The sequence below is a fragment of the Amia ocellicauda genome, chromosome 20, assembly GCF_036373705.1.
Source record: "Amia ocellicauda isolate fAmiCal2 chromosome 20, fAmiCal2.hap1, whole genome shotgun sequence".
NCBI classification, from domain to species: domain Eukaryota; kingdom Metazoa; phylum Chordata; class Actinopteri; order Amiiformes; family Amiidae; genus Amia; species Amia ocellicauda.
In genome coordinates, this window is record NC_089869.1 from 18,248,726 (window position 1) to 18,272,109 (window position 23,384).

At 36.5% G+C, this 23,384-nt stretch overlaps 1 protein-coding gene across 1 annotated transcript in view; it reads left to right on the plus strand.

The window, feature by feature from the left end:
• Positions 1 to 23,384, plus strand: part of pcdh15b (protocadherin-related 15b) — a 139,122-nt gene that overhangs the window by 86,844 nt on the left and 28,894 nt on the right. Inside the window, exons 19-24 of the mRNA XM_066693290.1 lie at positions 223 to 447; positions 4,068 to 4,184; positions 10,848 to 10,988; positions 11,345 to 11,457; positions 21,420 to 21,529; positions 22,389 to 22,529. Coding sequence (XP_066549387.1) covers positions 223 to 447; positions 4,068 to 4,184; positions 10,848 to 10,988; positions 11,345 to 11,457; positions 21,420 to 21,529; positions 22,389 to 22,529 — 847 coding nt within the window. The remainder of the gene's footprint in view (positions 1 to 222; positions 448 to 4,067; positions 4,185 to 10,847; positions 10,989 to 11,344; positions 11,458 to 21,419; positions 21,530 to 22,388; positions 22,530 to 23,384) is intronic.

Here is a 23,384-nt window from a genome sequence, read left to right on the forward strand (position 1 = left end):
AAGATCCTTCTATTAATATGATCACCATTAACTACTAGTTTATTCGCATTAAAATAGAAAAACAAAATATAAAATCAGGACTGCTTTGTTTCTTAATGGAAGTATCTTCTTGTTAGTGCTTAAAATGAGACATCGAATCTATAGAGTAATATATATTATCTGTCAAAACCTGAAGTCTTTTTTCCCCTCATTTGTTTACATTTGTGTTTTGTTTCCACCCAGGCAAAGGATGCTGACCTTGACGCTAACGTCACCTACCGCATCCGAACTGAAGAGGCGAAGCAGTTGTTTGCGGTCAATCCTGTGACAGGGCAGTTGTCAGTGATACAGGCTATGGATTTTGAAACTCTATCTGCGTCCGGAGCCAGTTACACTTTCGTCGTGGAGGCCTTGAACAGCGGAGGGAGTATGCCACCAGGACTCGCCACAGTGACTGTGAAAATAACGGTAAGAACAAAATTCGGAGTCTCAATCATCTCTTTTTTAGTCCACTGTTGTTTATCACCCTTAAGATACATCTCAGTACAGTGCTCTGAGAAACACCATTCAAATGCTTTACTTTTTTGCTTGTTTTTTGTGTTAATTTGTCAATGCTGAAATCCTGTACTTTTGTACCCTGAAGAGAAAATAGTTCCTCATCTTTCAGCCCCCACAAAAGGCAGACTGACGGATTGATATTGTATTGCAGTAATGCTGTTTGATATGCGAATGAGTCATTAGTTTTGTGATTGCTCTCTTTTATGAGCATTGTGGCTGTCTGATTTATAATATTTCACAAGATTAACCAGCTGATAGAAGATGAAGGGAAATTAGCCCCCTCTCACGCACAGTTCTATAGTTAACTAAGACTACCTGGTCAGTTACTCTGGGTTGAATTGTGTGGTGTGTTTTTGACAAGGGTAGCACATTATGCAGGATAAATGTGAGGTCAGTTCATTTCGTTTGATGTCGGAGCTTAATATATCATTACTCTACCCCGCTTTGTCTGTCAACATCATTCAAGCCGTTTCCCCATCATCGAGAATGAGGATTTGCTTGTGGCATCCAGCTTTCCAACTTATCAGTATAAATAAAAACCTCTTCTGCATCTCTGCTCCGATGGGGAAAGCTTTGGGGAAATACATAACGTTTAGATGCAAATATTTAAATATATGTTCTTACGTTCTATACGTTTTGATACTGGACAATTTAAACAATTTATTCACCTGACTTTTTGTAAACTCCTGTAAACCCCTATAAAATATTTATCCCAGGGCTGCTGTGTTTATTCATTATGCATGCCCAGTGTTGATAGTCCCGATGAGTTCAACAACATTAGGCTGAACTTTTAAGTGATCATATCTCTTGATAATGGAGAGCCTGTTTACAGTAACGCATTATGCAAGTAGTTCCCTTAAATCCAGCTTAGTTCAGTTATAATCAAATTACACTCCATCTGTTAGCCTGAGCTTTTCTTATTACATGTCTGTGCATGTGTGAGGTGTTTTTTGTTGTGGTTGTTTTTCTTCTAGTATGTTTCAGTCATTGATATGGCGTACTGGTTTCCATAGGTTCACAATTAAGCTAATAAACCTCTTCAATCCACTCTTTATCTGTTTTAAATTGACCATGAAATGTGTTCTCAAAAACAACAACATTCATAGTTTGCTAGGATGAGCCTTCGTAAAATAAATATGCAATACAGGAGCTACACATTTGTGAACATTAAGACATATTGTTCAGTAAGCACTCAGTTAAGATAATCGGTCCCCTATGTGTGATAGGAGGAGGACTGTTTGAGTGACAGTGTGCAGTAGCCTGTAGGAAGCTTTGTTAGGCAACTTCAGTTCACGGATCCCATGGTATCAGCACAGGCCTCTCCACGTTTGGGTCTCATTCTCAATTCAAAAGATAATTTATTGTCCTCTGCCAAGCTTCTATTACGTTTTGTGTAATGATTTATTGCAGAAAGAAGAGTTTTTTGTTCTCTCTCGTTGTGGTTAGATTTTTTGCTTGAGGTCTAAGAATAGAAAAAGATTGAAACATAATGTAAATCCTTCTTAATCCAGGCAGTATTAAATAATCCATTCTTCAGTCCAGTGTACTCAGTATTATAAGATTGAGTGTGCAGTTGAACAGTGGCCTGGGATGTGTTGATATACCATCAACAACTCCTGCGAGGCAAGTTATTGTTCCCATCTCTAGGACAGCCCTCTGCTGTCACATTAACACAGTGACTTTTACAATTCATAGGCAATTAAAAAAAACATGATTAACATGCAGCGACTTCATGGTGGGAGAGTGGGCCGATTAAATCTGGTAATTAACTTATCATAATGTGTTATTAAAACAAGATCTCTTAACTTAAATATGTACTTGTAGAAATGAAATAATGTATTTATTGTTTAATTTTTTAAGCGATCTTACTCCTGTGTGGAGGGAATAAAATTTAGATAATTGATTTTCTGCTGTTCATGTTTTTAATTTGTTTTCAGATGTATTTAAATGCAGTGGTGTGAGATAAAAGCTATTATTTTTGTTTGCACTTTATATTAACCTTACCATCAGTCAAGACACAAGTGTTTGTTCAATATATATCATGTATTAAAATGGGAATTAAACCCTTGTAGGCATATTTCATATGTATTTGAATATATAGTTAAACATGTTTTAATATACAACCTGTTTTGGCAGTAATTGTATATGGTATGTAGGCAAAGCTTTGATTAACAAATCAAATTGTTTACATGGTTTAGGTTATGGTACCATAACTTCAACAAAGAGGAATTTAAATTAAATACTTAAAACATTTAACTGTACCTACTGTATTATTATAACTATTATTATTATTGTTGTATGTTTTTATACAATTTTTGCATCTAGTGAATACAATCATACGACTTTTCAAGATCTTCTGTGCTCTTGACTCTGACTGGTGCCAAACATTTACAATAATCCAAAGGAAGTCAGAAGTAAGGTTGTTTTTTTGCACATGATTAACTGGCCCAGGTATATAACATGACATACTGTTTAATACGTTACAAAAGGATTCACAGAATGTCTTGACTGGAACAAAAGTGAAACTTATTTTGAATTACAAACTCTACAAATCATCAGTTTGAATGATATTTTCAACACTTTAAACAAACTGGGATCTATAATACATGGCGGGCATAAAGTTAATCAGCCTTGCAATTATAAAATGCCTATAGACTGTGAGAAACTGTTGAAACCCGAGTATATTTTTGACATTGATAATTATCGTTCTCGATGTACAGTCCTGGGCTGAAAGGCTAAAATGAGGTTGCTTGATGTTGAGGAAAATGGTTACAGGGATTAGACTTGAGGGTTTGTCTGTGCTAATGGGGAAATTGCAACATCAGATTTACATTGTGCCAGGCCTCTTCACTGATTTACTGAACTAAGGCCAGCTACTCTGGGATATATGGGTAATGGACACAAAGCAACTTCCTTCCTGCTTTGCAGGGTCCATGGCTGAAAAATGAACACTTGAACATCTTGTAACAAATCTAAAATGTACTGTTTTCCTGAAACTTATCTGGGGCACTTAAGGTACTATTGTACTCTGGTGGGCGTGTAAATTGAGCACTGGCCTTGCAGATAAATGGCTGCAGTGCAGGTACTGGGATATTTGTATTCCATTCCTGACTGAAGACTTGCATTGTTTCTTTGTCGTAACCACATGGGTCGGTTCCTTGGAAATAAATCTCTGCAGAGCAAGATTTTAAGCCCCGTCTTTAAGAAAGATGCTTTGCGAAAGCACTCGATATGGTACTACACAGCATACAATATTCAATGTAACGCAGGTCAACACAACTTTAGTCCCCCAAAAGCCTTTTCATTTGTTCCCTTCTTAATGCCCTGAATTATCTAGTATTGAATATATGTCATTTTTGTTTAGCTCTTTTCATTGATACTAATGGAATCAGCACCACAACGGCTGACGGTTGTAAATGCATTTCGTAATGGGAGTGGAGTGAATGGGAACAGTTCAAGGAACAGCTCTCGTGAATGTGTCTGTAATCCAGTTTTGACTTCAGCACTTAACTCCTAATTGTGTTTTGCAGGATATGAATGATTATTCCCCCGTATTTAGCAAGCCTTTGTATTTGGGATTGGTGGCACCCAACGCCGTCAAGGGCACTGTCGTCACCTCTGTGTTCGCAGAAGATCAGGATCCGCCCGTAAGTAATGCCACAATTAATAAATATCCCTTTCTATTAGGTTGAAGTCTGCTTCATGCTTTTTTTATTTTATTTGCTCTTTGGATAGAAGAAATAATATGTTATTTGTTGATTGTTGTAGGTTTTTTTAATTCATCTGGCATTAGCCAACTGATATTTATTTCTGTCTGTTTATGTCTTGCTGTGCGAATGAAATAATAAGATTAGTAATATTAGGCTTTCTAATCCAATTTGTTCAGCAAACAAAAATTTGAACAGTTAAATAAATGAATACTATAATTTGGTTTATGAAAAAAATATTGCATATTCCATCTGTTGAGGAGTGATTCATGCACACGTCCCCCATTGTTTCAATAATCAGAATTTAAAACACTTAAGATCCAATTTGAGATCAAGCAACATCTTTCAATTTGCATCTTAATCTAAAAAGATATCTTGAATTGATATACCTTAATTTTACCCAGAGCAGAATCACCCAAACATGTTTAAATTGATTCCCTGTATTCTTTTAAGAATGTGTGAGGATATGAGAATTTAATTACATCTTGTATTTGGTTACATGCAGTATATAATGGGAGCAGAACCCTGTGTTGGTTGAATGCTGACATTGCTCTTTCCAACAGTGCCTCAGTTATATTAAAGGTAACATGTCACCAGTGATAGACCAGGCACTAGAGCTAATCAATAGAATAGCTGGAATTCTCTCTAAAGCAATACGAGCCCTTTATAGATGTACCTGCAGGTTTGGTATTCATTTGACAGACGTTCCTCAGTAGTTGAGCAGCTACAGCATGATCAGGTGGCAGACTTTGGAGAAATTAGCCTTTGCAATACAGCTCTCTGTGTCAGCCTGTGGCCTAATGTTATTACCCTGTGTTAGGCATGACAAATCATTATTGGTTTTATTATATACTTCTATATAAGTAATAAACTTCACCTCTATCCCCAGTTGTTGTGTGATTACTCTAATAACTTCATAACTTCAAGGCAAAAACACATAATCCACAAATAGTGCGAACAAGGTTGTTTTTGCAGCACCGGTACTCACAATGACACGCCTGTTTGTTAGCTAGTTTTTAGCTGCAATTAACATACGTTTGTTCATTATGTGATTGAACTTTGCTATGCAGTGCCACGTAATACTTCAGTTTGTATTATGTTTGTCTGACACTCGTTTAAAGGTGGTAGCGATGTACACTAAAGACAGTGTAAATACTCTTAATACCACTACCTGGCTGTAATCAAAAGAAAGTGGCGTGCCTCATTATATTTTTTAAATTAAATACAGCAGGTTAAACAGCAGTTGTAGACAGTGGCTGTCTGATCATCCCCCATGTGCAGGAAGCCCAAAGCTGCCTTTTTCATCTACTTGACAGATTTTTATTTCACTGCCAAGTCTGACATTTACGGTGGAGTGAAGTGCCACAAGAGACTAAAGTAGTGAATGTTGGGAGCATTTTAGAAATTAAAAATAGCTAACCTTTGGTCTCTGCTCATCAGGGAAATTAATTTCAGAGGGTATTCTTTTATTGTCTAACTATTTCAAAGATTTCTGACATCTCACAACTTTCTGGAGGATTATCTAGCGTACAATGTTCACGTTGCATCATCCCAAGAGTGGGTCATTACACGTACTCCTTGCTGTTAAATATATTGCGTTATGATTACGTTCTCCTCTATAATGGTCTATTATCAATCTTCTAATTACTCTTTGAATCTTGTAAGACAATACATAAATACATGTGCTCGTTAAAACAAGAGGAAAGAGGAAATGTAATTGCTTTTTGTGTGACTTACAGAATAAAAAGCCCAATTACAACTTCAGTTTTATTTTTCATCTTGGTTAATAGTGCTTTCAAACAGGATAGTCATATAATGCCATCATATACACTCACCTAAAGGATTATTAGGAACACCTGTTCAATTTCTCATTAATGCAATTATCTAATCAACTAATCACATGGCAGTTGCTTCAATGCATTTAGGGGTGTGGTCCTGCTCAAGACAATCTCCTGAACTCCAAACTGAATGTCTGAATGGGAAAGAAAGGTGATTTAAGCAATTTTGAGCGTGGCATGGTTGTTGGTGCCAGACGGGCCGGTCTGAGTATTTCACAATCTGCTCAGTTACTGGGATTTTCACGCACAACCATTTCTAGGGTTTACAAAGAATGGTGTGAAAAGGGAAAAACATCCAGTATGCGGCAGTCCTGTGGGCGAAAATGCCTTGTTGATGCTAGAGGTCAGAGGAGAATGGGCCGACTGATTCAAGCTGATAGAAGAGCAACTGAAAATAACCACTCGTTACAACCGAGGTATGCAGCAAAGCATTTGTGAAGCCACAACACGTACAACCTTGAGGAGGATGGGCTACAACAGCAGAAGACCCCACCGGGTACCACTCATCTCCACTACAAATAGGAAAAAGAGGCTACAATTTGCACAAGCTCACCAAAATTGGACAGTTGAAGACTGGAAAAATGTTGCCTGGTCTGATGAGTCTTGATTTCTGTTGAGACATTCAGATGGTAGAGTCAGAATTTGGCGTAAACAGAATGAGAACATGGATCCATCATGCCTTGTTACCACTGTGCAGGCTGGTGGTGGTGGTGTAATGGTGTGGGAGATGTTTTCTTGGCACACTTTAGGCCCCTTAGTGCCAATTGGGCATCGTTTAAATGCCACGGCCTACCTGAGCATTGTTTCTGACCATGTCCATCCCTTTATGACCACCATGTACCCATCCTCTGATGGCTACTTCCAGCAGGATAATGCACCATGTCACAAAGGTCGAATCATTTCAAATTGGTTTCTTGAACATGACAATGAGTTCACTGTACTAAACTGGCCCCCACAGTCACCAGATCTCAACCCAATAGAGCATCTTTGGGATGTGGTGGAACGGGAGCTTCGTGCCCTGGATGTGCATCCCACAAATCTCCATCAACTGCAAGATGCTATCCTATCAATATGGGCCAACATTTCTAAAGAATGCTTTCAGCACCTTGTTGAATCAATGCCACGTAGAATTAAGGCAGTTCTGAAGGCGAAAGGGGGTCAAACACAGTATTAGTATGGTGTTCCTAATAATCCTTTAGGTGAGTGTATACTGTAGCTGCAATGGTAAGCTAGTATAAATAGATCTGCAGTATATAAAGGGACTCCTAGAGAAAAACACTACAGGCTACATATTAATGATCTTCACAATGCGGGTGTAATAAGGACCGAGGTAATCCAACAATGTCTACTACGCCATGTTTTAGTCTTGGATTTTAGTGATGCTTTAGCGGTACTCGGCTCCATGCATTTTTTGTATTTTAATGTGACATTAATCTCCATGGCTTTAGGGCTCAACACCTGGCGCTACTTCGGTGGCAGAATACATGAGCGTCTGATTTAAAATAATTGGGAAGTGATGTATGCTGTATCATTTGGATCACTGATTACCTGTAACAAGCTTGTTTATGTGGTCTTTAGGCTCCAATTAGGGTTCAGTGTTTATAATGTTTAAGCACTTAAGACTGGGAAACCAAATACCCAGGGGTGTGTTAGAGAGTGGGTACTGGCAGTGGAGGTCTGTTGATGACACTACCCTTTCTTTAATCTCTGGATCGAATCACTCATCTGACGACCTCAGTGGCACTTTGAAACGGAAATCCCACATCTGCCGATGATTGGTGGTGTTCGTCCAAGGTGGTATTGCTGATGGCCATGTTAATAATATCAGTGGGTGGACTTAAGCAGTTTTACTCACGATTGAAGCAGTAATGAAAAGCAGTAGAGGGCTGAGGTTTAAAATGTTGTAATGGTTGGCATAAGCCACACCAAAGATTAGATTATTAAAACAGAGCCCTGTACATTTCTTTAATGCATTACATTTTTTATGAGTTACTCTTTTAAAGGTTTGTAAGCGTGCCTGGACACGGTCGCATGCAGTGTAAAATGAGGATTAAAATGAACTACTTTAGAATATGAGATATATAATTACAATCCATAATGAAACAGTGGGTTTTTCCTCCGTGAAAAGACAGAGGGCCATGCCAGTGCGCTCAGACTATCGATGTCCACCCCAGTCACAGACGACCAATTGACAATCCAATTAAACAGTTTGAATATCAATAGAAGGTCTTTCCTATCATATCAATCAACCAAATTGTGTAAATCAAATGAGAAGCCGAATAAAATATTGAACTTTGCATTTCTCAAATTGTTCATTTAATTTGTTCATTCTTACTTCAGACTGTGTATATCTCAAGAGATGGTCAGTGAAGCAATAATAAACCAACAGAATAAATATATAGTTGTATGTGGAACAGCATACAATTTTTGTAATTAATACTTTAATACATAATCCCTAATTGTGTAAATTAATCTTTCTTCATGTACATTTGTCACTTAAAACATACTATGTGGCATAACTGAAACTCACATGTACATGCAGCCTTAGCCATTTCATGATGCACAGTCTAAAGAGCGATTTGTATTTCAATTATTATTTCCATTAACATCTGTGTGACATGGTTTTGGTAGTATCAAGAACTGGGGCTTTTGTGCAGAATGAGAAATTCATTTTGGATGTGTTTGACTGTCTTTATTCAGTCAATACTGTGTCGAACAGAGGTTTAGAAAACCCCTGGAGTATTTTTGACACCTTACAACTAAATACTTTTCTCAGGAATTCTCACAGGAAAATATCAGCAAATATCACTACAAATCCTGGGAACAAAAAAAGAAAACAAACCCTGAAGCTATTGCTTGTTTGTCAGAGTGGTCTAGAAAATAAAAAAGCCTTTCTTTTCTCAAGGTATATTAAGGAGTATGTTGTAATAATTCTTTAAGACAAATGGATCGGTTGATGCGGTTGGTGCTTCTTACAAATTTTTCAGTACTTTAAACCTTATTGATTGGCTGCTGGCAGCTGTGAAAGTTCGGAACTGTTACATTAAAAGCTGTTCATTGACCATGTATGTCATTGATTGGTTATCATCATGATTACCACTTGTACAAGTCAAAACTTCAACCTCAAAGCCACGGAAATGTTTTTCTTGTTTTAATGCTCATGTACCAAATAGTAGTGTTCCTTAATGAAAGCATTTTTAAATGTTAAATGTTGAATGCAATTAATGTATACAATATATCATTAATATAGAAGCTATAAATACTTGATATCAAGCTGTAAACAAAGGGTCATGAAAGTTAAAAATGTAATAATGTAGGTTTAAAATAAGCAAAATAAAATCAGATTTACAGTTTACAAGATAAATGACTGAAGCAGAAATAAAACTGCCTGAGGCCTTTATATCACTAACGGGATTGATCTTGTAATGACATTTAGCTTTTTGTGATACATCTTAATAATTTAGCATTTGAGAAAACGTCAGAAAGAAACCTAAATGGATTTAAAAATAAACAGCTTTGTATGCACTGCAATTTTGTTTCTTTGAGTAATTGTCATAGATGTAATGTTTCTCGGAAATCGAACACCAGAAATGAGATTGTGTTTATTAGTGACCTATTTCCTTTTTCATCACTTGTGCCTTTTCATTCAACTTTTAATATGAATACAAATGAAGATACCTTTCCATCTTTGGGACAAATGAATAAAAAAAAAAACACCTCAATAGATTAGTCCACAAAAGAGTTACAAAAACAGACAAGCAATCATGGATTATGAAAATCAGAAGTGAATGGTAGGTAAATGGTGTCAGCCTTAATATAATACTCTGTGCTTTACAACCTACATTAAAAGAAACACAATTCTGCAAAAGTATACTTGTTCCTTATAATTTGCTGCATAAAGTTATATTTACACATATGGACAACAAGGGTGTTTAATCAGCAGCTGTCATGTTTAACTAAAGAATATATACATATTTCTTTCTGGGCTCCGTGTATTTATGTATTTGAACACATTGTATCTTTTAGGAGATTAACATTGTTTCTGCCATAAGAAAGCTTTCTTCTGGTCTCTCATTTATTTTTTATTGTTTGGAACAGCTTTAATAATAAGTGAATCTATTATTGGTTGGAGCCTAAAAAGTCAGGACCATTTACTGCTGCTGGTATGCTGTCAGAAGCGGGATTTGTTTGAACCGGTGCCTCGAGGGAAGCTACAGCCTGGAGCCGCTCTTTTTTTTCTTTTTGGTTTGGTTTTTTTTTTTTTTTTTTTTTCAGTTGGCTGCACCCAGCAAGCTTTAATTGCATATTCTGGCGGGGTCACGGCCTCAAATGCTCCCTATGTGTGCCATTTGTAGTGGAATGGTAGCAACTAAATAACTGACTAATTAACGGATTAACTAAGGGCCGGATTAAATCAAAACTTTGACCCACCAGCTAATAGCAAACTACAAACCTGTACATCATAGCGGTTACATTTATGATTAGAAAAAAGTGGCATCTTACTAAAAATGCAGCCGCAACTGAGTATAGTTCTGTAGTTTTCTATTAGCGGGTGGGTCAAAGTTTTTATTTAATCCGGCCCTAAGTATTGATATTATTCTTGAAGTATTATTCCTCAAAACCAGAAGAGAAGCCTAACACAATTGTGCAGTTAAAACAGTGCAGCACAATTGTTGTTCAAGAATGGACGGGCATGGAAACCAGTACTGAAGAGGTTTGCCCTGTATATGAGCCAGATTCCCTAATATCCCAATAACTTTCACAGGGCACGGCCGCCAGCTTGATCCGGTACAGGGTGGATACAGTACAGTTTCCCTACAGCAGCAGTATCTTTGATGTGGAAGAAAACACAGGGAGGGTGATAACAAGAGTCAATCTCAACGAAGAGCCCAGCACAACATTTAAGGTGAGTCTGTTGCTGTCGTTCGTTCCTTTCTTCGTTAGAAATACACACATCTTGGTAAATGCAGACATTATCATAAAACTGAAAAAGAGTGGTTATATAATAATATAATCACACCTGTGAAGAAAGCTGATGTGATCTATGAGGGGAAATTATATCAAATACAGACATCTCCAACCTTAAAAACCTTGTCACCCATTTAACTTTTAATTAAAGTTTATTTTTAATATCTAATTAAAGATACAGCTACAATGTGATTGTATTACTTGCCCACTGTTGCTGCCTGTTGTTAATTTCTACAGTCTTTAGTTTCCATCAGTATTTCTTCAGTTTCCTAAAACAATCTTCATTTCTCTCAGCTGGTGGTTATTGCCTATGATAATGGGGAGCCAGTAAAATTCAACAGTTCCCTCGTCGAAATCACTGTTCTTCAGCCTTCAGTGATTCCAATCTTCACCCAAGAGGAATACAGGTAAGGGACGCTTTATGTTAATCTAGGTCGGGTAAAGAGATTGTAATTTAAGTCACATCTGTCTCGGCAAAACAATATCACCTCATCTTTGTGCCTGTAATAGTTTTAGATTTAATTTAGTTCTGAGAAGTACATTTTATAAAACTGTTATGTAAAATAATGTCAAAAGGTATTAAATCGAAATTGAAAAAGCACATCTTTAGAAAACCATGCACTTTTACCATTGGCTTCCTGACAATGTAGGAATTAGCGGAGAATAGATTCAGAACATGAAAAGTCTAATATAAATTGTATTTAGCTTGTCTCACCCCCCGGAGTTAAACAGAAATTCATAATTTAAGATTAATTTTAATGCATTTGATTGAAGTGGTGTTTTAATGAAAAGACAAGAAGATAATACTGTTTTTTATATTCTTACAATAGTTTAAGGTTTGATGACATTTTAAAATAATTGAATCCATTATTATCCACTATTAGGAACATTTATAAATATGTATCATACCCACAGGCAATGTGCTGCAAGATATGGTGATATTGTGTAAAGAATGTACATCAATATGGTCAATTATAGACCTTATAAGCAAAATAGCCTAAATGTTTAGTGTGTTTAACAACCAATTCTCATTATCTATAGCATTTTGTGTATTTCAGTTGGTATGAATTACAGAATATACATAATTGATTATGCGTTATTGTAATTCCCAGGCCTTTTAATAGTATTAGTGTAATATGTTGCATTTCTGCAGTCAGCGTGTAATTTGGAATTGAATAATAGTGTTCGATGTTCTCTCTGAGCACAGACACACATGTACACATAATCTGAAAAGGAAACATGGCTGTGTGATTCTCCTCACAAACAAAAGCATATCTCTTGATTGATCACCGAAATACCGACTGAAGATGAGAGGTCCCAGATTAGAGTTTGAATTAACACCATGTCCTACCCACCCATGGAAGGTCACAGTGGATAGCGATGCACTGGCAGAACGGGAATGACAATTGCTATTGAACACAGTAGCGAGTCCACTGTTAATTATTGCCTGTGGACACATTAGCCAGGTGTTCATGCTCTCTGCCTGGTGAGAGATGGGATGGCTAGACTCCTCCAATCTGCTTTATTATCCAAGTATGAGGCATCTCCTTGGATCTCGGTGTGATGAAAATTCATGATTAGGTAAACTTGTTTTTGGTTTGTTTTTATTTAATTGGCAAACGGTCAAAAGCACAGTAGACAGTCAGATTGATTTTACTGTACTCATAGATTCTCATGTTTCTGCTGTTCAAGGTGTCAGGAATGTATCCATTGCTTTGTCTGTCCTTCAACTTCCACATTATGGATGGCAATATCTATTTTATATAATTTATAGTTATTGGACTACATTCACTAAACTAATATAGGGTGGAGCAATAACACATAAATAACACATACTTGTATTCTCTGATAGAAGTTAATGTAAAGATACCACTGTTTGACCATTTCAGTTAAAGTATTGTTTGGATTACTTTAAATTTTAAATTGATAGTACCACACACACAGGAACATATATATGAGGGCACAAGTACGTAATGTTTACAGCTAGAATTAATGTACTGTATATTTAGTACAACACATTTAAAATAGTTTTATAATTGTTGTTTTATTGACCATGAGGTACAGTAAATTCCTGCACAAATTACTGTACTAATCACCTGCCTCTAAATGAGTTAATAATGCAGATTCAATCTAGGACTTTGGGGATATTCTCCTTATGTCTGTAAATGCGGTCATAAATTATGAGAGTAATGGCCACTGTAGACAAAAATGTCAATTTCCTTCTCTGCGTGAGAAATATATACATAAACAAAACCAGGGGGTATTTTCAGTAGTGAGAATCTTAAATACTCAGAGTTGCCATTTGTTTGACTTTCCTGCAGTCCATGGTTCTCAAATGATTGTAATTTGAAAAGCCCTAATGAGGCAGTTGTTCTAATAAAATGACAAGCTGTCACAGGCCTTATGTTTTCCATCCATAACTTATATATTTATCCAAAGGAAAGCTGGTGAAAGATTACATGGTATAGCTGAAAAGCCGACAACAGAAATACAAATAAAAGTAGCAGTGTTCACCCTGCATACCTTATTAGTATTAGAGGCCCTGCTCTTTGCATGACTGAAATAGTTTAAAAAATGACGCACCACACATCAGTATTACTGTGCAGCATGTTCACATCTGTAGTTTGGGGTATGAAATACACATGACAAGTGAAAACGTTACAAATTCCTGCTTCTTCGGTGCAAAATGGAGCAGATGAAGACAGCTATGCAAACACAAGCTGCTCACCAGATGTAATGAATGCATTTTGGCTGCTCTAGCCTCAAGCTCTCCTCAGTGCTCATCATACCTGATCTCTCTCTACTAGGTGACATTAAGATAATTAATAATGAATGTGAAATGTGATCATTTTAGTTTTTAAACCAGGTTCACCCAAAACAGGAACAGTGTTGGAGAAGCCTGGCATCTCAATCAGAACCATACAAGGTCTCATGCAGAATTTAGCAGATTTGTAAAGTTTCATACTAGTGTATGTAGACATACCTAGTGTATATTTTAGTACTAATTTGCTTGTTGTGTTTCTCCTGGAGTTCCCCTTTGAGTGGTATTTTTCATGTCACTGAAGCTTAATTATGCGAACATTATAAAGCTGTGGTAGAGGACGCCTTCTACTCCACGGAATATGATGTGTTGTTTATTGCTGGGCTGATCAACTCTCTCCAGGAAAAACAACACCTGTAAGATGAGCGTGTTAGTATTCAGTAGAGCTGCTGCGAGTCGGTAAAACAGATGTATTATTTGTGTAATGTTGTATAATAACGACACAAATATGGAATGCACCGTAGAGCAATGTTGCAGGAAGTTGTCTAGCTGATTAGCAAAGCAAACCCAGTGAATTAAGCATAAAAAATAAACACAGATGCCCAGATATTCCAGGATGCAAAAGAAACAAGGGAATGGTAACTTATGGGGTTTTCTGAATTTACAGAAGCATGCTGGAGCTTTTTTCTCCATACTAAATCAAACTGTACAACAGTATTTTGTTTAATAGAGAAAAGACAATCCAAGTGCAATAAAGTATGTTATAGAGTTTCATTAGAGAAAAATGTCTTCTAGGTTGAGGTATGATAGTTATGGCTGCCACGGGGAAGGCCTAATTTGATTATGGATCTGTTCTCTCTGCGGATGGCAAGTACTGTAAATTCTGTGCTTTTCCAGTGCGGCTCTGTGGTGGTTAGTCCTGTCGTCATTGATTCACTGTTCTCTAAAGGCTCTTTAATGATGACTGCCTGCCATAATAGAATATCTTTAGGGTATGCCATTATGCAGTATCTCTTGAAACCCATTTACTTAGAATTAATAAATACCCATTATTGTTTTGTTAAATGTTTTATGCTGTATAATAACCAACATCAATACTTTTCACAGCATCCTGTGGAAATGTGTCTGTGTTTGTCCTTTGTCGGCCATAGATGCACCCCCAAATATTGATGAATTTCAACTTCATTAAAATGCAAAATCATTTAAATGCAGACAACATCCATAGTAGGCTGGTGAAAGAAGATTTATCATAGTAAGACAGACCAAGACCCTTTTCTAATATTTTTTTTCAATACTGATAGAAGCAGCTCTTGTCAGCAGGTGTTGAGGTATACCAATGTCCAATTATGAATAACAAAATGCATTTTTGTAAGCAGCCACATATGTTCATTCGAGGCTGAGCCATAAAGGTCAGGGCTCAATATGGGTGCACCTTCTCAGGCATTTCTAACTGCATCAGGTTTGCATAGCCATCAGCATTGTGATGGACCTTTAGAAAGTATTGAATAAGGGGCTTAGACAATTAAGAAAATTACAAAAGGTCTTCCTTGAGAAAGAGTGTCATTCTCTTGTACTTTTTCTAAATTAAAAACATAAAGCACACATATTCAGGCTGAGGAGATATAAAACTGCAAAAAAACACTGACCTTTAATTAAATCAACCATAAAGTGATGCAGAAATAGGTCGTATGTTGTGTCTTTTTATATTAGTTCACCTAATGACCTCTCTAGTGTCCCAGAAAATAAAGCTTCTCTTCCAAACAACCCAGTGCACCTGTACTTGAATTTAGTGTAAATCATAGTACCCCCAGAGCGGTGTGGTGTGGTGTGGTATGGTGTTTATTGATATATGTAGAGTGAATATGAATTATTTCGTAACTGTTAAATATGTTGCTGGGGTTCACGAGAATGAAGTATGACCTTTACCTATTGTTTTGAAAAGACAGAAACAGTATCTTGCCCTTATGAAGGCTAAACTTCCTGCCAACAATACTAATCCTAAATATCATGAAAAGGTCAATTCCTAATCCTTCTACAAACCTTTGGAAACTTGCAAAGGCACATACATATATATATATATATATATATATATATATATATATATACACATACATACATACATATATATACGTATATATATATATATATATATATATATATATATATATATATATATATACACACACACACACACACACACACACACACATACATACAGTAGTCACCAAATGTATCCTGATTAAGTGCAAACTAAAAGGTGCTTTAACAACCAGCTCTGGCAGGATGAATATCTTGTACCCATGGACTGTTTTTTTTTTTTGTTTTTTTTTGGTTCAAACTGCAAAATGTGTATGGTTTGAGGTCTGGAGATGTTTCTGTAGTCCCTTAACCTTGAGGTTGTAGACTTGGATGTGTGTTTCAAAATGTTGTCCTGCTAGAAGTTGAGCTTCTTGACAAGAGTGCAAGTGTATTTGCTAAACTGTCCCAGTATACTTTGGAGTCTGTCTGTCTCTGCATGCTAACAAATTCGGACAAAATAGATCCACCTCCATGCTTCGGTGTTGGTGTGATATTCTTCTCAGCATAAGATTTACTTTTTCTACAGCAAGTCTACCACTGTCTTGTATGCATAAAATGAAATAAGCTTGACTTCTTTCTGTGTGTATTATCTCTTTGTGTTTGCAGGCTGTAAAGATCAGAAAATGTATTTCACTCTGTAAAAGATGTCAGAAGGCATTGCTAAATTATCTCTGTAGTAAATTCCCAAGATGTGCAGTAAATTCTTCTGTGCCAGTTTAGTCAGACGCAGTTTAGTGGGCTCAATATACTTATGCACAACAAGGCGGATTTTCTCTGCTCAGTTTGCTCAGTAGGAAGCTGCAGCTTTGGGGTGATTTATTTCTTTTGCATTTTTCTTCCCATATAGCAGCCAGTTTCTCAAGCAGATGGTAGAGAAAAAGATGGCAGTAATTTTCCTGTTTTTTTTGGTTTCGTTTTTTAATATTAAGATCATGTTTTTTCCATAACTGTCACCTCAATAAAACAGTCATTTTTATTTATACATCCTCCCAGCCATCCTTCCAGTTTGTTTTCCAGTCTTGGACAGAATTAAATGAATTTTTGGAATCCATGTTCAGAACCTAATAAAGTGACTCTTTCATTCGGCCCTTTCCTAATTTGGACCTCTTGATTTTATACCTTCTGTATAAAATGTTGTAATATAAAATGTACGAATTCATGATTTATTGAAGCAGTGCGCAAAATGTACTCCAGTCCGTTGGAAATCTAGCTTGTGATTCCGATTAATATACTAGAAGACGGCAGATTCTTGAAGTTAAAGCGACCAAAAGAAGAGAAGGAATTTAAATAGTGCCGGCAGTGAGTCTGGTTTCACTCTGCGGACCTCATTAGTGTCTTATCCGTAACCTTCCACTACATTGAAGAAGCTATTAGAATTGTGTCAGGAAGGAGGAAAAAAATGAGTATTCTGTGTGTTATCTGTACAAATACGGCTCACCTCTCTTTTGGCATATGGGTCATATAGTAAAATGTCAAAGGGGATTAGGGGGATGAATTCAGTACTGGGGGTTTCTCATCATGCTCTTGCATAACAAAGTGCTTGGTAAATCAAATACGCATTATCGTAGGCACACAATTACATAATTTCAAACCACACACACACGTATTGAATTACTTTATCTGACTTTATATTTTTTTAACACTGTCTAAAACATTTGTATGTGATGCTGTGATCAAGGGAACAATACAATGCACATGTCTGATGTTTGAAAGGCATTTCATGGCATGTACATGTTTAGTGAAAAATGTCTTATTCAATATGCATACATGTATACATACAAAAATTACCATCTTGTTCATCCACACATTGCATCTTCTAAAACTCTGTGTTCCATGTATGTGTTGCAGCTCTTTTATGCCGAGTCATGCGTTTCATTTAAAGGCATGTTTACTCTTCACCATGACCAGATACATTTTTGACTCAAACTTTTTGGGGGTTATTTGTAAATAAGTGTGATAATGGATGTCTCAGTCCTCTGCTGTTATCTGCGTTCCGTCACCAGTTCTTTCTGTTCACACACACCGATTTTCATGGAGTCATTTAACGTCACCGCAGCTTTCATTGCATGGTGACATTTCATTTAAGAAATAACTTTCTGTATGTCTTTATACTTTAAATCGTTCATTCCCCGACACCTGCAAATCCTATCATTCATGCAAAGCTGTCATCCAGAAAATATCACAAAGTTGTAGTTCTCCTGCTAAGCATGAAGCTTACAAATGAGTAGCTAACTACTTTAGCTTTTTTTCTGCTTCATTATATTTCATTGAGTCTAATGAGTCTGATTTTCCTTTCTAAGATAGTACTTCAACTTATATTCGACAAACCATTTATAAATTGCTTTTAATGATCTTATGTTATGAATTAGCCAAGCTTTAAAATTAAACCCATGGAGATTACACATTAAATTAATTGAGTTCGATATTTGTGTTTATTACAAAATGTAATTTTGTGTTTTGTATTCTATCTGCTTATTGTGTAGAGCTGATATACTCAAGCTTGTCCTCATCTGCGTCTCTTTGTCCTCCTCATCATTTGATTTAATACTGACTGTCTTATCTTTGTGTGTGTGTGTGTGTTATCTCGCAGACAAAGACGGAAATGCCATTCAGATTTTAGTTCTACTCTATGCATGTATATGAACGTCTGAATTAGTATTTCAAAGTCTTTGGGCTTAAATTATTTATTTATTTATTTTATTCATTACTTTTTTCCCTTCTTCAGTGATCTTTCTTAACACATTTCTTGCATTTTAGAAAGTGCTCACTAAAGATGACAGTAAAGACTCTTAGTATGAGTTAGTCAATCTTCCAGTGTTGTCGAAATTAGGTGACATGCATCTTGTTCCACTCTTGGTTTCTGTCATTCTGTTTGAGCCTCTTAAGATTCTTACTCTTGCGGCTACAAGAGAACTTAAAAGTCATGCACCACCAAGCACATTTAATATGAGTTTGCACAAACCTGATCTTTTGGAAAGCTAAAACATTCAGACGAATGCATATACCAGTGCTGTTACCAATGCATGACTACAGTTGAACACTGTCCTGAACACTGTTTTACTCTCACTTATTATTATGTTGTTATTAATAACTAAAAATACAAAGATAAACTATTCAAATTTGCCTTTTCCTTATAATATAATATTGAAGCTGACCTTCAATTTGATTGTTTTCAGTCTGAGAAAGAGTTACAACTATAGCATTAAACTCTTTCACAGAGCACATTTTACAAGATAGATGCAAGCCAGTAAGTGTAAACCTCTTAGTGTGGACTGACATGTCACGCATTATACCTCCAAGCTCATTTTATGATTAATATTATAAAACATACTGAGTTTTCAGGGTCAGGACAACAAAATATGCAGGGCAATAAAGCAGCAAGTAAGTAGACAATCACTTTAATTGTGATAGGACAAGGACTTTGTATAGTGGAAATGCATATAACCTAATCGTATCGTAAGATATTATAATAATAATTTCAAAAGCAAACATCTCATTGTGGCTCAATATTGAAAAGGTTTTTCTTTACTTATTTAGAAGACTGTTAGACTTGTTTAACCTGTAGTGGGGGTGGGGCAGCGATATTCCATTGTCTTCCACAGCGTGTTGTGTCCTTAATGAATTTATGCACTGTGTCTAGTCACGCCTGTCTCTTCCATTTCATATTGAAGTTCATAGTTATCTCGGTGAATTATAATGAATAGTATTTACTGCCAGGGTTCAGTGATTCCTGTGGTTATAGTCTCCCTATTTCCCTTTAAGTTTTCATTTAAATGCATCTAAGGCTGCCCTGTGTTTTTAATATGAGAAACCTGTCATTTGTTGTGGAGTTTAGGCTGCTGTCCATCCTGTATAGCTATAGAAGAGTGTGGCGACCAATATTTACCAAACAAATTAATGTGTCTAGGAGTGGCTATCTTTGAAAATGATAAGTGTGCCCACTGCGATCTCTTCCCTCCACTTTTGTTCGATGCGGATTGTTATCGGCAATATGAAATGTCTGAATATTTAAAACCCAAAGAGAGAATGCAAAGTACAAACCCTTTCTGCACTGTGTGACAAACATTTCCGCAGTTTACACAAAATAATTGTTCCCAAATGCAAATGTCCTGATACATGAATACAGTGAGCTTCTGGATATAGCCTAATACATATTTACATGGGAAATCTCTGCCCAGGGTAGGGGTAATTGTGTGCATCAACATTGCATTTACAGATCATATGTCTGACAGTGAGAGGAAGGTTTTCATATCATTACTTATGTGTCAGTTTCTTCATTGCCTTTGTGTGATTGGCCATGATTTAGAAGCATGCAGATATGTCTGCGCGGTGGTGCTTGTGGTGTATTGTAGAAGCCAGGCGTATCAGTCAGGTACATGCCATCATTGACACCATTACTGCTAATGCATGTGTAACCCCCGATGGCAGCGCTGCAATTCTCACAATAGTACCGGAGCCGACACTCAGCCCACGCCTACGGAGCCTTTACCATCACTGGAGAAAGACCTGCAGAAAAGGGCAAGACTCTTCCTTGAGACGGTCTCTTTGCATTTCACCGGGTTAATCACTGTCAATTTGCGATAATACTCTATGATTAACAGAAAAATGTAAATATACATCAGCTTTCTTACTCATTCTTTCACGCTGGCAGAGACATCAACTGTGCCTGTGTAGAAACCAAGAGGAGATATTACAACCTCCTCTGCGGGGTTCGGTTCATAGCTGCTGCTTGGGTCTAATTTAGTTGCCTGCGGTTCAGCATATTCTACTGCATTTCCATAATACATTTGTTATGTACATCACCTGTCAGTTTTCTGAAGAGCAATTTTGTCCTTGTATCCACATCTTTGAAAAAGTAAATGAGGAATTAAGTTCTGATATTCTGTTCATGGTTTCTTTTAAAACATACATTTCTCCAAGTCAGTTTTTCTCACGCCCACATTAGGGTACAAAGTATGTACTTCCGTTAGCTTAGAAGTTAAATGACTCTTTCCTAATGTTGCACAAGATGCCTTAATGAGTGTAAACATGGTTGTTAATTTAACCTTTCCTTTTCCCCAGAGTATGTGGTGTATTTAGTAGTTCAAAGACAAACTCATGTACATCTAATGCTTATTAATGATTACTTGACTGTATATTATGTATATAGTGTTGTAATATCATGGGGATGTATACATAATGATGGTTAATTCCTAAATCAAGGTAGTGTTTACGAAGACTTGATGCTTTTTGAATACCTGATGTTGTTGAGCTGTTGAGTATTTTTGAGTTGTTTTAATGTATTGATTAGTGCTGCCGGCGGGGAAAACTCGTCATCCAAATGAACACAACTAGCATTATAAGAATAAAGAGAAGACTACAAGAAGTATCCCAAGGTATCATGTCTCTGGGAGTGAATGTTAAAGATGTGCGCGAGAGAGACCTCATACTTCAAGCATTTGTAGGACAATCTACATATCTTTGCATACAGATTTCCTGTTTATGGTAATGTTCCCTTGTCCTTTTTTTCGTTTTTTTTCATGTATGCAGGCCTCCTCCTGTGAGTGAAAACGCTCCCGTTGGAACAGTGGTTGGCACAATACTGGCAGCTGCGATAAACCAGACCATTGTCTATTCCATCGTTTCTGGGAATGAAGGCGGTAAGTGGATAAAGCTTGCTGAATCAATAGGCCATGTTACAATTATACATGACAGTGAGGACTCGTTTGTAATTTAATCTTGCTGAACACCAAACTAATTTGTTAATTATTCCAAAGACAGATACAACTTACTTATTTCTTTCTTTTCTAATTCTATTAAGCAGGCACTACTTTTTATTTTATTTTTACATAATTTCCAGATCAATTTAACATGCTTTGTTTCTTCTTTCTTGCCTGCATGTTTTGCACCAGAGGAAACTTGTGTCATTAATATGTTAAAGCATTAATAGACGACAGGATTAATTTTTCTCATTTAAAACCATCATCACCCTTATGCAATGCGTCTCAAGGTGTCTGGTGATTAAATGAGCTTCTGACTTTGCTCCAAACTTGTATGAAGATCTGTGCTTGAAGACAGTTGGATCCCTATTCAGTGGAAATGAATTAAATCGGTGGTAGACTAATCCCTGCTTTATATGCAATGAAGAAATGATATTACGTACTCAGTGAATGTGCCCTCAGAAGTTCCTCCCCAGGATGGTATTATGCCCAACCTATTAGTATTCTGTTTATCCTCATGAATCCCTCACAGTGAATGCTGGACTGTATTTGTATTGTAGTCGGAGATGTTCAAAGTTAAGAGCCAGAGCTAGCTGTAGGCCTATATGAGCAGTTCCGATGTCCTCTTTTTAGAGACACTAAACTGAACTAGTGATGCAAGGGACGTGTCAATAAATGCATTGTCACTATTTAATCACAAAATACTACAGTGTATATCTGTAGCACATGCAAGAATCAACAATTGTCATTTTCTTGAAGCAGGTAGATTGCATCATACCTGTTTATGTGTGTTTTTCAGGCCAATTCACCGTAAATAACAGAACAGGAGTCATCTCCACTAGCAAGCTTTTGGACTACGAAACCAACACCAGCTACATACTCCGCGTTCAGGCGGATTCCATGCAAGTGGTGAGATCCAACCTTCGCGTTCCCTCGAAAAGTAAGCGTTTACATGACTGTGTGCAAGCGTATCGCGAGCTAATTTCGAGCATAATGGTCAAAAGGTTTCATTTTGATGTGAAGTATTTGAAATGCAATCTGCTCGTTGAGTTTGCAATTACTCCTTTATCATGCTGTTATTTATTTATTTAACTCTCAGAGTCGTCTGTGAAGGAAGTAAATTAAAACTTGACAACAAGGCACTCATTTATTTTATTATTATTCAGAAATTGGCTCAGGGCATCATGCTGTGTTTTATTAAATATGTATAGATTTGCATTAAACGCATCAGGAAGAAACGAGCGTAATTTAGCAGATTAAGTCTGTCACAGCCCTATTAGCCAAATTCGTCTTATTTCTTCTTAATTATGCAGAATTAATGGTTAGAATCAATTTAACACAACCTGATTTTTTGTATGATTGCTTAATGCATTTTCAAGAGGTAATTTTTCTTTAGATAAAAGCAGCATGTTTTAATAGAAAAGCTTTTCTACCTTCCATCTTGTGTTAAAACATTTCATTTCACTTGATGCACAAACTTTAAATTAGATTAAGAGCAAGTGACAAAGTTTGGTTTCCAAGATGTGTGATGTTTGTGAAACAGATCTCTATACGATAGCAATCTGTGGGGGATCGTACAGCTCTTAATGTGTTGATTTAATAAAAACAAAAAATCTATAAGATCCTGTACAGAATTAAAATAATGATTACATGATAAAATACATTTGATACATCTCTTAAATCATTTCATTAAGTTACTATCCAGCTTTGAGATGTCAAAATTTGATTAGGATAAATTGACTGCTGTTACTCGCAGGAGTACGCCTGTAGTTTAATTGTGATAAGTCACTTGTAA